The sequence below is a fragment of the Maylandia zebra genome, linkage group LG9 (assembly GCF_041146795.1).
Source record: "Maylandia zebra isolate NMK-2024a linkage group LG9, Mzebra_GT3a, whole genome shotgun sequence".
Taxonomy (NCBI): domain Eukaryota; kingdom Metazoa; phylum Chordata; class Actinopteri; order Cichliformes; family Cichlidae; genus Maylandia; species Maylandia zebra.
Window position 1 is genome coordinate 34,245,569 of NC_135175.1, and position 16,464 is coordinate 34,262,032.

A 16,464-nucleotide genomic window follows, 5' to 3' on the forward strand; every position below is an offset into this window, starting at 1 on the left:
GGGGCAATACTGAATGGAGGCTGGAGAGAAAGAAAGAAGCAAAAACAAAAATCATAAATCATAAATTTTATTTATGTGTCTGAACACAAAGAGACTCCACTGGCATTATGTCAATATCAGTAAAAACCCTAGGTTGTACCTCAGAACTGTAGCCTAACTGACAAAAGTTCAGAGCTCTGTTGAGCCAATCATTCCTTTAAGTTAACTAATAATGAATTTCTTCACAAATAAAATTGTAACCATTAGAAAAGAAATTACTTATAAACTTCTCACAGATATAACATTATGTACAGCTACTTTCAATAACATTGATATTTTTAAGTCTTTTTCTCCAATTAATCTTTTTGAGTTAACTTCAGTAATTGTTCTCCAACCAATCAACATGTGTTTCAGACCCCATTCCTACAAGACTGCTTTAAAACATCCTACTATTCATTAATGCTTCAATCTCAAATATGATCACTCTATCTCTATTATTTGTCTATGCATCACAGGCTTTCAAGCTGGCAGTGGTTATAACTTAAACAGCCATCTCCAGACCCAGCTGTCTTAGCTAATTATAGGCCAATCTCCAACCTTCCTTTTGTCTCAAAAATCATTGAAAGAGTAGTTGTCAAACAGCTAACAGATCATCTGCGGAGGAATGGCTTATTTGAAGAGTTGCAGTCAGGTTTATTAAACCCGATTCTTTGATCCCCATGATAGAACAGAGAAAACCCGACTCAGGAGTGGTAAATCACTTATAATTCTTCATTCAATCATCTTCCAGGAGAGAGCGCCCTGCACAGCCCAAAGCCAGTTGCAGAATCTGTAACATTAGAGGCTAAAAATGTGTCTCATATAGGTGTTATTTTGGTACTTTACACGTCACACACAGCCTCGATACAAACAACTCCTTATATGTTACTAGTTCCTGTTTTTTCTGTCTGGTTTCCTGTTTTATTTATATGCTTGTACAGCTCTACAGTAACTTCCTGTTTTTCATTCTGGCTCACTTAGTTTGTGAGTCAAAAGTGGCCTTGCTTTACAAGCCTTCAATATTAAAATACATAAAACAATATACTCAGAAAATAAGCACAAAGAATATATGTTTATTCCTTAACAGGTTTCAGAGTTCATCACAGCACAGAAACCGCTTTAGTGAAGGTTACAAATGATCTTCTTATGGCCTCTGACAGTGAACTCATCTCTGTGCTTGTCCTGCTAGACCTCAGTGCAGCGTTCGATACTGTCGACCATAATATCCTATTAGAGCGATTAGAAGATGCTGTAGGTGTTACAGGTACTGTGCTGCAGTGGTTTGTATCATATCTATCTAATAGACTCCAGTTTGTGCATGTAAATGGAGAGTCAGATAACACACACCAATTAGTTAAACTGCAGGAATGTCTTAAAGACATAAAGACCTGGATGGCCGCTAACTTTCTGCTTCTTAATTCAGATAAAATTTTGTGAATTTTGCTTTGGGCTCAATAAAGTTATTCTTATTCCTTTTCTCAGCGAGAAGATATGGTCCATCATTAGCTGAGCCATCTACAAGGCGGATGGGCACTTGGGCAGGGTGATAAAGTGAATTGTCTTGGAGAAATGATTCATGATGCTGAAACCTAGAAACCTGTCAATACCAGTCATCTAATTTTCTGTCATTCACACAGGCAAAACATAATAATGAATGAAGCAGCTGAACATCTGATTCTGACATTGTCATCTCAGAATCAGAAATAACTGATGAAAGTGGAGTGATTATTAGTTTTTATGAAGCTTGAAGCTTTAAATGAATAACTGTCAAATCAGATTCAGATTAAGGGAAACTTTCATAATGTTTTAATACAAACAGCCATAGAATAGACCCAAAGTAAAACTTCTCATTAGAAACTGTAAGAGCCAATTAAAGGCTGGTTTAATTGGTTTAAAAAAGGAAATATAGATTTTTGTTGATAAGTGTGTAATTTCCAGTTAATTTCCAAATACTGTTGTGTTAAAGGGTAGAATATAGAAGTGCGAAATTCTAGTGCGCTTTTTGGTATTTTGGGCTTCTGCCACACTGTAATTACGTAGTTCGGGAGTTGGATAAGCTGGAGGGAACACAGTCTTTCGACCGAGTCTTGCCATGTTAATTCGAAGTTTCATTAAACAGCTTTTTAAAAAGAAAAGTACCTGGTCTTGCTTGCCTTTCAAATGCCTGTTGCTGGACTGACTTCTAAAGGTGGTACAAAAGAGTGAAACAGAGGCAGAGTGCCACCGTTATAGAAACTGAAGTCATGATTGTTTAAAACAGAAAACAATTCACAGCTCGAATTAACACAAAATATTTAATTGACTAAATTTATCTTGTGTCTCCCAAATGTATGATATATACATAACCACCATGATTTGATGCCCATATACAAATCAGAATAGATGCAACAGAGACAATAAATACTTTAATAGCATAGCTTATGTTATGATTATTATAAAACAATGATTATATGCTCACTATTTCACGTTCAAATACTTTCTTCTTTAACATCAAAAGATAAAGTCACATAAAAATATTTTACTTTATTATTTCTTTATGGGAAATCAACATATATTGATCCTGCACACTGTGTGTATGATCATGAACAAACTGTATATTTCATGTAGGTATAAAAGCTGTCCTATTCAGAATAGAATAATTACAGTAGAATAACAACACTTTAATCTTTCCCCAGAATGATGCGAAAAAGTTTGATACGTTTACACAATGGCTCAGTGAACTTGTACTGCTGCAGTGTTACTCCCTTTTTGCGTGCTTCCTCCACCTCTTTGAACATGGCGTCTGTGTAGTGCATGCCCTTATTTAATACCATCATTTTGTCGATCTTCTTGACCAACTCCACCACCTGCCTTCTGTCGTTGCTAGTGTTGTCAAAGACGTGGTACCTTTTTCCACAGCTTTGGATGATGCGTTTAAGCCCTGGCTCAGCGTCACGTACATACTGCTGTATGGTCATGCTTCCAAGATCACCACCACGGGTGAAGAGCACAATCATGTACTTGTTTGCCTCGGGGCCAAACAGCTCCTGCAGGGCTTCCACTGAGTTTTTTTCTTCTCTCGTGAATCGACCGATTTGGATGACCAACAGGAACACGTGAGGACCGGGACAGGAGACTTCAACACATTTGACGATTTCACTTTTGATGAACTCGTCTGATTTTGAAGTGTCCAGGATCCCTGGTGTGTCTACAACACTAATCACCCTGTTACCCCACTGTGTCACACCTTTTTCACAAAACTCAGTCACTGATGCAGATAAAGGACAAGATCTGAAACGCTCACATCCCAGGATGGTGTTCCCAACAGCACTCTTGCCCACACCAGTTTTTCCAATCATCACAATCCTCAAATCAGGACCTGAAACACAAATGACTAATTTGATTTAACCCAGGTACACAAGAGTTTTACAAGAACCAAAGTGAAACTGAGAAATTTTGACATTTTTCAAAGGAAAGTAATTAAAGACACAATGATTAATAATAAGTCTTACCTGGTGGAAATGAAGCCATGTTTTCTCTTCACTGTTGTCGCTGCACAGGTGAGAGATGAATGCTAAAACTGCAACAAACATGTTGCTTTTTATAGCTCAACAGATGACACGCCTCCTGCAGTATTATACAGTCAGAGAACAGCAGTCTGCAGGCTTTAGACAGAGTCACACAGAGTTATGCTTCAACAGACCGAACAACTTCCACTCACTGTAAGTTGTGTGTCTACATTTCTTTGCTTTGTAGCAATAAAAAATAATTTCTAATCAAGAGTGTCTAAGAGTATCAGAAAAATGTATTTATTTAACGGAGATATACTAATTTGTTAAATGAGTATACTTAAACAAAAGTGAAGAGTTGTGCTGGCATTGACATTTGAACCTGCAGGTTATTCGTTCAAATCCTGCATCATGGGAAACTTTTTCAGCAAATGGCAAGACGGAAGCAACGAGACTAAAGACAGACAACCGGCGGCAGACAATATGAGGTAAAGCTAAAAGTCGAGCACTTTTGATTTAGCTTTAGCATGTAAATCAAGTCTCTTTTCATGGGGTACATATATGCAATGAAATATTTTGCAAATGTAGCTCATAGAGATACTCTGAAATGTTTGCATATTATTATGATTATAACTTTTTATGACACAACAACCAGCTTCCTGATGAAGTGCGTGGGATTACAATGTATAACAAGACCACACACTGATGAGGCAAAGACAGGTAAACCACTATCTCTTTGAACTGCTATATAAAGCACATACTAGTGGGTTTTTCAGTCAAGCAGCATTGTTCATATGATTTCTGAAGCAAAGAGTACTTGAAAAATAATGCAATAAAGATTCACTAATGGTAACCACATTCTTTTGTGTTTTAATAGTACTGTACAAGACTCAATCTTAAATTATTTCATTCACTTTTAATTTATTCTTTTTTTAATGTAGCATAATAAGTTTTCACTTACATTACTATTGGTATACATCTATGCAGGACGACACACTGGCACCACAGTGAACCTTGTTCTTTTGGGAATGGCTGGGACTGGAAAGAGTGCCAGTGGGAACACCATCCTTGGACAGAAACACTTTGTTTCTAGACCCAGTTCAACGGCGGTCACCACAATTTGCCAGAATGTACAAACTGAGATCAGTGGTGTAGACGTAAATGTGATTGATACCCCAGATATGTTTGATGATGACATTGCTCCATCAGTTAGGGGCAAACATGTGAAAAGGTGCAAACAACTCTGTGAATCAGGACCATGTGTGTATGTACTTGTGATGCATGTGAGCAGATTTACAGATGATGAGAGAGACATCATGGAAAAGTTAGAAAAAGCTTTTGGGAGGGAAGTTAGAGGACGAACAATCATCCTGTTCACCCGAGGAAACGACTTGCAGCAGGCGGGAATGGGCTTGGAGGATTTTCTTCATTCTTGCCAACCTGATCTGAAGAAAATGGTTGAAAAGTGTGGAAACAGGTGTGTTCTCTTTGAGAACAACAAATCAGGTCCTGATCAGGTTGAAAAACTAATGAAGGTGGTAAACACAATACTCAAAGACCAGAATAATGTATAAATTGAAGTGCTTGGAAATTATTTTTTTTGCATATATGTAAAAATAGAGCATTGAGCGAATCAGTATCTTGAAGAGGTAGATGATCTAATACAGCTAAAAATGTGAATCTTTGGTGTTTTCTTTAATAAATTTCATTTGAATTAACATACAGATGAGAAGAATGATCTGATATTTTTTCTTGGACTTCTGTCAAAGGAGGCAATGAAAGCTTGTTAACCTTTGTAAACTGGAACTAATTCAATAAAACTAAAATTTTCAGTACAAAGTGTCCAATTGTTCTATGGTCTAAGACTCAATTCAATTCAATTTTATCTATATGGCACCACATCACAACAACAGTGGCATTAAGGTGCTTTCTATTGTAAGGTATTTTAAGTACTACTTAAATATCCTATTAACAACAAGTAAGCAATGGGGGTGAGTGAGTAAGCTCAGGAGGTAGAGGGTGGTGGTTCGAGTCCCGTCTTCTACTTACCCCCAAGTTTCTCTCCAGTGCACCTATCACAGTATGAATATGTGTGAATGTTAGATAGAAAGCACAGAAAAAAGGTGCTTGTATGACTGGGTGAATTAGGTAAGTTGTATAAAGCACTTGAAGTGTGCAATGGGAGTCCATTTACAATTTACCAATCTGAGAGCAAAGTCCTCTATTTAGGTGATACAGTACTATGATATGTTCAAGAGAAGATGAGGCCTAATCATTCAAAACATTCCACGTGAGGAGAAGGATTTTAAATTTGATTCTGGATGTAGAAGGGATCAGATGAAGAAAAGCCAATTTGCTAATGGTAAATGGGCTGGTTCTTGCATTGCGATTTTCTACTCTGAGCACTCAAAGCATTCATATAACTTGCCGTATTCAGTGCTTTCTATCCATCATTCACACACTCTCCTTGTTCTATCTTCAGATATTTAGATATATTCATGTGGGGCTGTTGTTGGATGCATGTATTTATGGAAATTCTGTATGTGCAAAAAACTAGGTATCATATATTTTGATTATTGTTGATAGACTCATTATCGCCATTGCCTGTGTTCACCATAAATTAGGTAATGGTGGTGGTTTCTTAGGAGTTACTCTCACATGTGTATCAGGCACACAGAGGGAAGCCACATGTTGAAATGTATCAGTGTCAATTTACTTTTCCTGTAAGAGATATATACTCTGAGGAATGTACCAATTCATGACCGATAATATTCCATTGGTCCCCTGGGCAGACTCTTTTAGGCGGACTCGTTTCCAGTAGGTGTCAGACTCCGCCAGAGCTGCCCTTTGTCACTGATTCTGTTCATGATTTTTATGGACAGAATTTCTAGGTGTAGTAAAGTGGCAGAAGGCTTTCACTTATGTAGTCTCAGAATCCCATCTTTACTTTTTGCAGAAAATGTGATTCTGTTGCTTGATCGAGTGATGGCCTCCAGCTCGCATAAGTATCTCGGAAATCCTGCTCACGTGAGTACATTTACCTTTGACAGTTTGGAGGCAGATCCAAAGAAGAACTAAGACTAAGAACAAGAAAAATAACTCACTTCTCAAAACACAATACAACAAAGATTCAAAAATCCCAAAAAACACAAAACACTGAGAACAAATTCAGGGACCTTAACAGGACTTTTTTCTATAAAAATAGAAATGGATACCCCACCTCTAGCCCTTTGCTGTTTTCAATGTTCTGAAGTAAAGATACTAAAGATCAAAGATTATAGAGAGACTGCTGAGACTGTCCATGTTCTCCTTCTCCATTCAAATAAGAAAGCAAAATAGGGCAAAAGATGTTGTAAATGTTGTTATGTGCATCGTATATTTCATGGAATTATTGTTTTATACTGTTGTTACGTCCCCACAACAGTATAACAGTATTTACTCATCATTTGATTCAGATATTGTGAGTTAATGTTGTAGAGATTCAGAAAACCTCCAATGTGGCTAGATCACTATGCAGGAAGTAAACTGCACAACAGCTTTTACTTTTGATTTGAGAAGAATTTCTATGTTTTTGTTCAATGTAATGAGCCTGTTACTAAACAGAAACCCTGCTTAGTCAGATCTGCTCTGATAATTCAGCTGTTGAGCCAACCCTAATCTCCTATCACCACTTGATAAGATATCTCGTGAGAGTCATCAGCTTCCTATAGAAGAACGAACATGCTGGCATGAGACTCAAACAATTATAACAGAAAGGTGGGCAGTGATGTAACACCTGTGGGTTGGGCTAAAAGTACTGAGGAATGTTCATGTTTTCCTTTGCTCCAAAATTCAGTGTTAATGCCACTGTTTCACTTCAGAGTTGGTTGTGGAAGTTTTTTGCTTGCTTGCTTGTTTTACTTCGAATATGTTTCACACCCACTTGTGAGGAGAAACTCAATAAAGGGACTTTACAAACATTTCAGTTTGATGTTTCTCCTTTGAAAGACAACAGAATTAATAGCTAATATTTAATTATTTAGTACTTTATTATTATTTTTGTCTGTATGTCATAGTTATGATTAAAAACAAAATGGAATTGAGCAGGAATTGATCCTGCAACATGAAATACTGGTATCGGAAGTATCGGTATTTCAGGATTGCTCCTCACATCACTACCCCTCAGTCACTGAGTGAGACGGTAGACAACGGTGAAGAGGAGAGTGCAAGTGCATTGCAAAAACACATAAATGTGACTGACACCCATAAACGATGCAGCACCCGGCTTGAGTTTAAAGAAGCAGACACTAACTAAAAAGAGAAACCAAATCAAACCAGCCAATCTGAGGCATTTGATTTTTCTGAATGTCAACCTGCACTGAGGACATACTGTTTTTGAGTTCGGCCCTTTTTCTGTTCTGTGGATTTGTTAGCAGTGTTTAAACCATGACCCTATTGAAAATTGCAAAACATGAATGTCTTGAGCATATTGAGCACTCAGTTCACTAGTTAGCTGGCAGCCCTATCTGATAACTGTTAGAATTCATATTATGGCAAGAACCTAAATCACCTAAATAAATAGAAACGACAGTCCATTATTACTTTAAGAACTGAAGGTCAATCAGTCTGGAAAATTGCTATAACTTTAAATGCATCCCCGAGCGCAGTCACAGAAACCATCGGCACTAAAACGAAATTGGCTCACATGAGAACCGCCCCAACAACAACTGTTCAGAGGAGACTGGATAAATCAGGCATTTATGGTCAAATAGCTCCTAAGAAAGCAAATAGCTACTAAGGAAAAGCAACAAGCAGAAGAGATTTGTTTGGGCCAAGAAACACCAGGAAGGAAGAGATGGACTTCTCTGACCAAATGGCCTGGCCTCCACAGTCACCTGACCTAAACCCAATCAAGATGATTTGGGATGAGATCGACCGCATAGTGAAGGCAAAAGGACCAACAAGTGCTGAGCATGTTTGGGAACTCCTTCAAGACTGTTTAAAAAGCATTTCAGGTGACTGAAAGCTCATTGAGAGAACACCAAGAGAGTGCAAAACAGTAAACAAAGTAAAGGGTGGTTATTTTGAAGAATCTAAAATATATATTTAAATAATTTCACACTTTTTTGTTTACTACATAATTCCATATATTTTCACCCATAGTTTTGATGCCCTCAGTAGGAATCTACAATGTAAATAGTCGTGAAAATAAAGAAAATACATCAATTGAGAAGATGTGTCTAAACTTTTGACTGGTAGCATATATATATATAAGTTAATTTCCCTCTCACCCCTGCAGGCAGTCTATCCTTCAAGCTTGGGTCCTCTTCCAGAGACCTTGTCCTGCACAGTAACTTTGCTGTTCCTAGGACCGCACTCTTCTGAACAGAGATGTTGTTCCTGGGATCTACTGGAGCCACTTGCCTAGCTTGGGGGTCACTACACTGAGTGCTCCGATTACCTCTGTAGCCACTATTACCTTCAACCTCCACGTCCTCTCGAGTTCTTCTCTCAGTTCTTTTCTGAGCCCTTGGTACTTCCCGACTGTCGTTTGGTATAACTTCATCTAGCACTACTGCCATCTTCCTCAGCTTGTCTACCACCACTATGTCCGGTTGGTTAGCCATCACCAGTTTGTCTGTCTGTATCTGGAAGTCCCACAGGATCTTACCTCGGTCATTCTTGGCCACCCTTCCCATTTTTAACATGGGACTTCCAGGCCAGATGTTTTTGTATACTATGCCAGCAACTTGGCTATGGCATTACAAGTATGCCTTGCCTGCTAGCACCTTGCACCCTGCTGTAATGTGTCAGATTATCTCAAGGGCATCTTTACACAGCCTGCACCTGGCATCTTGCCTGGTGTGGTAGACCCCAGCCTCTATGGATCTTGTACTTAGAGCTTAATCCTATGGTGCCATGGCTATTTCCTCTGTGCTGTCTTTCCATCCAGCTTTATTCATCCACTAGTAGGATTTCTGGATGTCAGCCACTTTCTCTATCTGCCAGTGGTATATACCATGCAGGGGCATGTCCTTCCATGATGCTTCCTCCTATTGCTCCTTTCTTTCTTGGGTTTCTGTTGATGAGGTATTCACTAAGCGCTCACTAGTATTCAGCCTACTTCCGTTCACTTAGCTTACAGTGCTACAGTACAGGGTAATAGGTGTTGATAGCCCAGATCTTGTTCTTGCCATTCAGTTGACTCCTCAGGACTTGCCTTGCAGGTATTTGGTGGTTGTAGCTTTATTAGCGACCTCTTCGTTATTCACATTTCCCTGTGAGATTCCCAGGTTGTCAGGGGGTTGGGTTTTTACGATCCAGCATTCTGAGTTTTTTTAGTTTTTTTTATTTCTTAGGTTATATTTGAATATGTTAAGTTATTGCATTATTTTTAGTTAAGGTTTAGTCTAATCTATGATATCATCAAAGTCCTTTTAGTTTTGAGTCTTTGTCTGTTCTCTGTGTAGTCTGTCTTGTCCTCTATGTTTAACTTGTTTCCTGTTTTTTATTGAAGCGTCCCATTTTCCATGGTTAGTGTGTTTAGTTTTCTTTCCCCTTTGGCGTCATGTGTTCCCCCAGGTGTTTGCACTTCCCTGTTAAGTGTCGGCTGTGTGCGGACAGGGATAGGACCCAAGGTGCAGACTCCGGAGACAGAACTTAAACCAAAACAGCTTTAATGCTGAACGCAAACATAACATAACTGGAAAAACTCAAAAATAAACTAACACCAGCGGATTGACAAAACACACAGCAAAGTAAACGGTAGATCGCGACACTGACATAGAGAAACACAGGGCTTAAATACACAGAGGGAGCAATCAGGGAATGAATAACAGGAGGGAAACACAGCTGGGGCAAAACAGAACTGACGAGACAAAAGGAAGCGTAAACTGAACACACTGAGATAAGACAGAGACCTTCAAAGTAAAACAGGAAACACATAACACAGACTCACATGCAGGCACTACAGAGGGAACAGAGACGTGGGACCAGGGCAGACACAAACACTGACTGAACACGGGGATATAGGAACTAAGGATACACAGAGACGCGAACTAGACAAGGGGATACAGGTGATAGGGGAGACAGAGCAACTAAAGAAGACAGAGACATAAACCATAAGACAGAACTCAAAGAAACCAAAGACTAGAAAGTATAAATAATATAATAAACTCAAAACCCCTGGGTCAACGACCCAGGCATCCTAACATTCCCTCATTACTCTCATGTGTATTTAAGTCTTTTTTTCTCCCTCTGTTCATTGTCAGGTCGTCTGTTTACCTCACCTCGTGTTCCTGGAATTCATGTCATCTCAAGTCCCGGTTTTCTTAGGTTCATGCTCATGTTCCTGGTTATATTTTATGTTTATATGTCTAGCTTTAGCTTTCCCAGTTTAGGTTGTAATTTAGTTTTCACCATTGCCATTTTGTTTCTATGTTTTTCTAACAGCAAGAATAAAATTCTTGCTTTTTCTTTAGCTTCAGGTCTGCCCCTTGTGTTTCCTACTTTTAGGTCCACTCCTTAAGCACACTGGCCATCCCAGCCATGACACAGGTACTGGTAGCTGTCCTTGATGTCTGCAATGTTGCCTTCTGGTAGTGCAGTCCCCTTACTTCTGACTACTTTCCCTCTCTTTGTTACCATACAACTACACTTCTCCACACCGAATGACATTCCAATGTTGTTGCTCTATATCCTTGTGGTGTGGCTAAGTGAATCAATGTCTCATTCACTCCAGGCATATTCTCCTGCCTTTAAGCTCTCTGACGTACCTCCTAGGCACCTTCTTCATTGAACCTTTCTCCAGGTCCAATACTTGGCTAACTTCCCTCCGTGCTACCTTGATCTTGGCATCTAGTCTCCTTATCCATGGAGGGTACTATTCCTTGTAGCTGTTCATCTTGTAGCAAAGCATCTCATTGATCACTGCTATGCCATGCTGTAGATCAGGGCCCTGTTTCAGGAAGCCGGTTTAGAAAACTCAGAGTGAAAAACGATACGCAGGGTTGAGTAATCCCGAACTGTCCAACTCGGAATATTCGGTTTCAGAAAGGCTGATAACAATTAGTTCAGTCAACGCGGAGTTGCTTTAACCCCAAGTGAAGCGCGCGGACGAGGATACATAAAGCCCTGATAAGCGGAGCACAGATTAAGCGAGTCACCATGGAGACGGAGGGAAAGAAGGCGTGATCAATGTATTTTACAGCGCTTGAGGCCGAAATTCTGATGGCAGCATATGCCGATAACACGCAAATTCCGCGGAAAAAAGTAACACAGCCACAGCTGCGAAAGACAGGGAGCATGCATGGCAAAACATAGCCGACAGAGTCAATGCGTGAGTGTTACTTTAAACATTGATCTAGGGATTTCCACCCATTTAACACGTTATTTTATCATATGTTATTTTATTTGTTATTTTATACATTTTATTTTGTGATGTGATGTGAGCGCAGGTGCAACCCAACAGAACCCAAACGTTCCTGGCAGCAAGTAAAAATGAAATATAAAAATATAGTCCAAACAGGTAAGGTGTAATTGTATTATGAGCCATAGTGCTTGGTCTGTTTGTCCCATGTAAATCAATTGCAGTTAGAGGCTACATTAATTTTCCTTCTGTAAGCACTTATTGAAATTATCTGAGCACATTACAAGTACATATTTGCTTACTCTGTATGCTCAAATGTGGCCCGTTATAGCCAACAGAAAAAAAGCGGAGGCCCGAAAAACAGGTGGGGGTCCTCCACCACCACCACTCACAGAGGCTGAGCAGTTGGCCCTCAGCCAAAACAGTGGGCGCCCTGTGGCTGAAGGCATCTCTGCGGGGACATCCTCTGAGTCAATAACCCCGCAAGACACAAGTGCCTACATAGGGGGTAAATTCAAAATAATACATGATGTGCATACATCCTTTCTTCACAGTCACCTTTGCAGTGCGACACATTCATTTGATAAACTCTTTACCATAATGGATTATTTTGTAGTGAAGTTATTTTCCTACTGATTTTGCCTTCCCTCAGGCTTGGTTGTCTTTGAGAGCATAATGACAATGAAGTGTAAGGTGATTGGTATGTTTGTTAATTGCCATTTGGTCCCTTGTAAGTTATAAGTGACCTGTATAAACCTCATTCTATCAGTTGATGGTGGTGGTGTACTGCATCTGGTGCAGCCTCCTGTTGAGCCAGACCAACATGCAGTTGTGAGTAATACTCCACAGATTATATGAGTGTACAGTAGAACAGCAATGTTGTTTATTTCTTTACTACAGGAAAATAATGAAGAAACATTGACAGCTGTTACAGAGGAGGAAGCAACAGAGACACTCTATGAGGTGTACATCTTTTAATACTTTGTGTACAGGAAATACAGGCGACCAATAAAGCCAGTTGAACAAAAAATCTGTTTATTCTTCTTTCAACATGTTGAGGTGATGGGTCAAAAGAAATGATTGTGACATATGGTGTCTCTGACTGCACTTCCATCTTGTATGTCCGTGGGAGGGTCAGGATGTTCATGGTTTGGATCACTGCTGATGTTTGGTTCAGAAGGACAGTGTTCTCCTCTAATTGTGGCAATGTTGTGAAGAATCACACATGCCACAATAATGTCACATGCCCTTTCTGGGGTGACCCTGAGTCTTTGCAGGCACTGGAACCGGGCCTTAAGCATTCCGATAGTCATTTCAATTCTGGCTCTTGTCCTGCAATTAGCCAGATTATATCGCTGCTGTGGGCCCGGTTCAGGGTCAGGGTAAGGGGTAAGCAAATAGGGTAAACATGGATACCCCCTATCACCAAGCAAGTAGCCAGTGAACTCTCCTAAGAGAGAAGGATACACTTCAGTTCAAATGTCCCTGAAGCAATTGGTCTTTATATATTTTAAAGTATTCTCAACTCACCATGTCCAAATTTTGTGCTCAGTGTACATTCACGGAATATTTGTGAGTCATGGACAGAGCCTGGCCACTTGGCTTCCACATTTGTGATAATGTTGGCAGCATCACATATGATCTTCACAGTGCAGAGAACACAAATTAGCATCCATTACTATGATAAAATAATTTGTTAGTTTGAAATGCTACAGGGAACTATGTACCTGTACATTAATGCTGTGGAAAGACTTCCTGTTCACATAGTCTCCTTCATTTACTAAAGGAGCAATGACTGGAATGTGAGTGCCATCTATACAGCCAATCACGCCTGGGAATCCTGAAAATAAATGTAAAATTTAAGTAGTAGTCCAAGTATCACCACACCATAAATTAAGTTTTGTTCATCCTGATACCTGCAATTTTGTGGCATCCCTCTTTGATAAATCTTGTGGGTCTATGACCGGGGAACACCACAAACCAGTACAGGAGACGTTTCAGTGCAACTGTAACATTCCTGACTGCCCGACAGACGGTAGCCTTGGAAACGTGCTCAGCGTCACCAATATTATACAGAAAGCTCCCGTTTGCAAAAAAACGAAGTGCAATACAAATAATATGTACAGAACTGAGAGCATGTCCGCGATGTGTCACATGCGTAATATATGGCCTGAGGATGTTATTCAAATAACTTATAGATTGTGCTGAAAAACGGTAACGTTCGCACAGAAAATCATCAGGAAATGATAAAATGTCCAAACGCGCTCTAATCACTCTCTCCCGGCGGAGAGCTCTGCGGAGAATTTGGGCTTCACGATCTACTGGCTCTTCAAGGAAGGGACACGCCATGTCCGACACTTCCTACTGTCAGGTTTCCGACAAAGGGGCGGAGACAGTCAGGGTTAGTTGTAGTAAACCTGCTAGGGGGCAGGTTAGCTTCACGGCGTGTGTCGTCATAGTGACTCACTCAGGCTTCAGCTGAACTCGCTTTGTGAAACCGAAAACCCAGAGTTTTCGTTAACTCAGGGTATACTTACTCAGTTTTTCCACTAAACCGGCTTCCTGAAACAGGGCCCAGGTGGTTGATTTCAGTGATGGTCGCAGTAGGAGTTGTCCATAGTGCTGCATCCACACTACGGACTATCTTCTACCTAAAGTACCTTCAGAGGGTACTTTACGTAATCTTTCTAACCAGCTGCACAGGGTCCAAGTTTCCAGCTTTGTCTTAATCCTATTGTCATGTTTACGTTGTGTGGCAGGCAGGAAGTAGAATCCAAACACAGGACTCATACACAGAGAGGAATTAAACTCAAAGCAGCACCTTTATTGCTGGGAACAAAGTCCATACTAATACAAAACTAAACCAAAAGCAAGAAACTAGAAACTCAAACCAAAAACCTAAGAATAGAGAAACAAAACTAAGAACAAAGAACCAGGAAGCACAGAGGAAACCACACATCAGAGAGGCCACATGAAGGTTAATGACACAAAAACAAGCAGGGGAAGACTGAGGACTATAATACACAGGCTGGATAATGAGAGGATTGGGAACAGGTGGAAACACAGCTGGGACTTATCATACATAATGAGACAAGGAGAAGCAAAACTAGACACACTGATCTAGGGCAAGGACTATCAAAATAAAACAGGAAACACACAGATAAAAACTCAGATTCAAGACAACAAGCTTATGTTAAAAACACCAACTCTTTGATCTTCGTAATTATTGAAGTTAACTCAGAAAGATCAATTGGAGAAAAAGAGTCTAACTTAACATCAATGGTACTAAGAGTAGCTGTAGATAATATTACATCTGTGGGATGATTATTGGTAATTTTTTCTCTAATGATAAGAATTTTATTTGTGAAGAAGTTCATGAAGTCATTACTAGTTAACGTTAAAGGGATGGTTGGCTCAACAGAGCTCTGACTTTTTGTCAGCCTGGCTACAGTGCTGAAGAGAAACCTGGGGTTGTTCTTATTTTCTTCAATCAGTGATGAATAGTAAGATGTTCTGGCTTTGCGGAGGGCTTTCTTATAAAGCAGCAAACTATTTCTCCAGGCTAAATGATGATCCTCTAAATATGTGACACGCCATTTCCTCTCCAGATTACGAGTCATCTGCTTTAGACTACGTGTTTGAGAATTATACCATGGAGTCAGGTACTTCTGATTAGAGACCTTAGTTTTCACAGGAGCTACAGTATCCAGAGTCGTACGTAGTGAGGAGGTGAAATTATTAACAAGATAATCGACCTCTGTTGGAGCAGCGTTCAGATAGCTGCTCTGCTCTGTGTTGGTACAGGGCATTGAAGATGATAACAGTGGGTGGATTAAATTCTTAAACTTAGTTACAGCGCTTTCAGAAAGACATCTACTTTGATAAAGTCTACTCTCCACCGCTGTGTAATCAATTATTGTAAAAGTAAATGTTATCAGGAAATGATCAGACAGGAGAGGGTTTTCAGGAAACACTGTTAAATGTTCAGTTTCTATGCCATATGTTAAAACAAGATCTAGAGTGTGATTAAAGTGGTGGGTGGGTTCTTTTACATTTTGAGAGAAACCAATTGAGTCTAATAACAGATTAAATGCCATGTTGAGGCTGTCATTCTTAGCATCTACATGGATGTTAAAATCACCCACAATAATTATTTGATCTGAGCTCAGAACTAAATCCGATAAAAATCTGAGAAATCAGACAGAAACTCTGTGTAAGGCCCAGGTGGACGATAGATGATAACAAGTAAGACTGGTTTCTGAATTTCACAGCTGGGGTGGAGAATGTTAAGCATCAGGCTTTCAAATGAATTAAAAGTCTGTCTTGGTCTTTCATTAATTAATAGGCTGTTGTGAAAAATTGCTGCCACACCTCCCCCCCGGCCTGTGCTTCGAGGTTTCTGGTAGTTAGAATGACTCGGGGGTGTTGATTCATTTAAACGAACATAATCATCCGGCTGCAACCAGGTTTCTGTAAGGCAGAGTAAATCGATTTGTTGATCAATTATTAAGTCATGTACTAACAGAGACTTGGAGGAGAGAGACCTAATATTTAATAATCCACATTTCACTGTTTCACTCTTTGGTTCAGATGTGGATACTGTATTGTTCT

The 16,464-nt window shown here is 39.7% G+C and overlaps 2 protein-coding genes and 1 long non-coding RNA gene across 3 annotated transcripts; 1 reads left to right on the forward strand and 2 right to left on the reverse strand.

Moving 5' to 3' along the window:
- Positions 1–2,471: 2,471 nt before the first annotated feature.
- LOC101486396 (GTPase IMAP family member 7-like) lies at positions 2,472–3,560 on the reverse strand. Its single transcript, XM_004572918.3, has 2 exons — positions 3,510–3,560; positions 2,472–3,376 (listed from the first exon to the last, which is right to left on the reverse strand). Exons 1-2 carry the CDS (start codon positions 3,526–3,528, stop codon positions 2,679–2,681), a joined length of 717 nt encoding a protein of 238 aa, XP_004572975.3. The 5' UTR covers positions 3,529–3,560; the 3' UTR covers positions 2,472–2,678.
- Positions 3,561–4,168: 608 nt separating this feature from the next.
- Positions 4,169–5,102, forward strand: LOC101475561 (uncharacterized). The gene is made up of 2 exons (XM_076888591.1): positions 4,169–4,226; positions 4,494–5,102. Exons 1-2 carry the CDS (start codon positions 4,169–4,171, stop codon positions 5,078–5,080), a joined length of 645 nt encoding a protein of 214 aa, XP_076744706.1. The 3' UTR covers positions 5,081–5,102.
- A 7,723-nt stretch (positions 5,103–12,825) lies between these two features.
- On the reverse strand, positions 12,826–13,680 carry LOC143420405 (uncharacterized). Its single transcript, XR_013100214.1, has 3 exons — positions 13,581–13,680; positions 13,384–13,495; positions 12,826–13,303 (listed from the first exon to the last, which is right to left on the reverse strand). It is a non-coding gene; the product is annotated as an uncharacterized LOC143420405 (long non-coding RNA).
- Positions 13,681–16,464: the final 2,784 nt, after the last annotated feature.

What these genes read in the sequence shown, in the direction of transcription:
- LOC101475561 (XM_076888591.1), top strand. Translation starts at nt 4,169, where the DNA reads ATGAAGTGCGTGGGATTACAATGTATAACAAGACCACACACTGATGAG. An exon ending in CACTGATGAGGCAAAGACAG is followed by an intron (nt 4,227 to 4,493) that starts GTAAACCACTAT and finishes ACATCTATGCAG; the next exon opens with GACGACACACTGGCACCACA.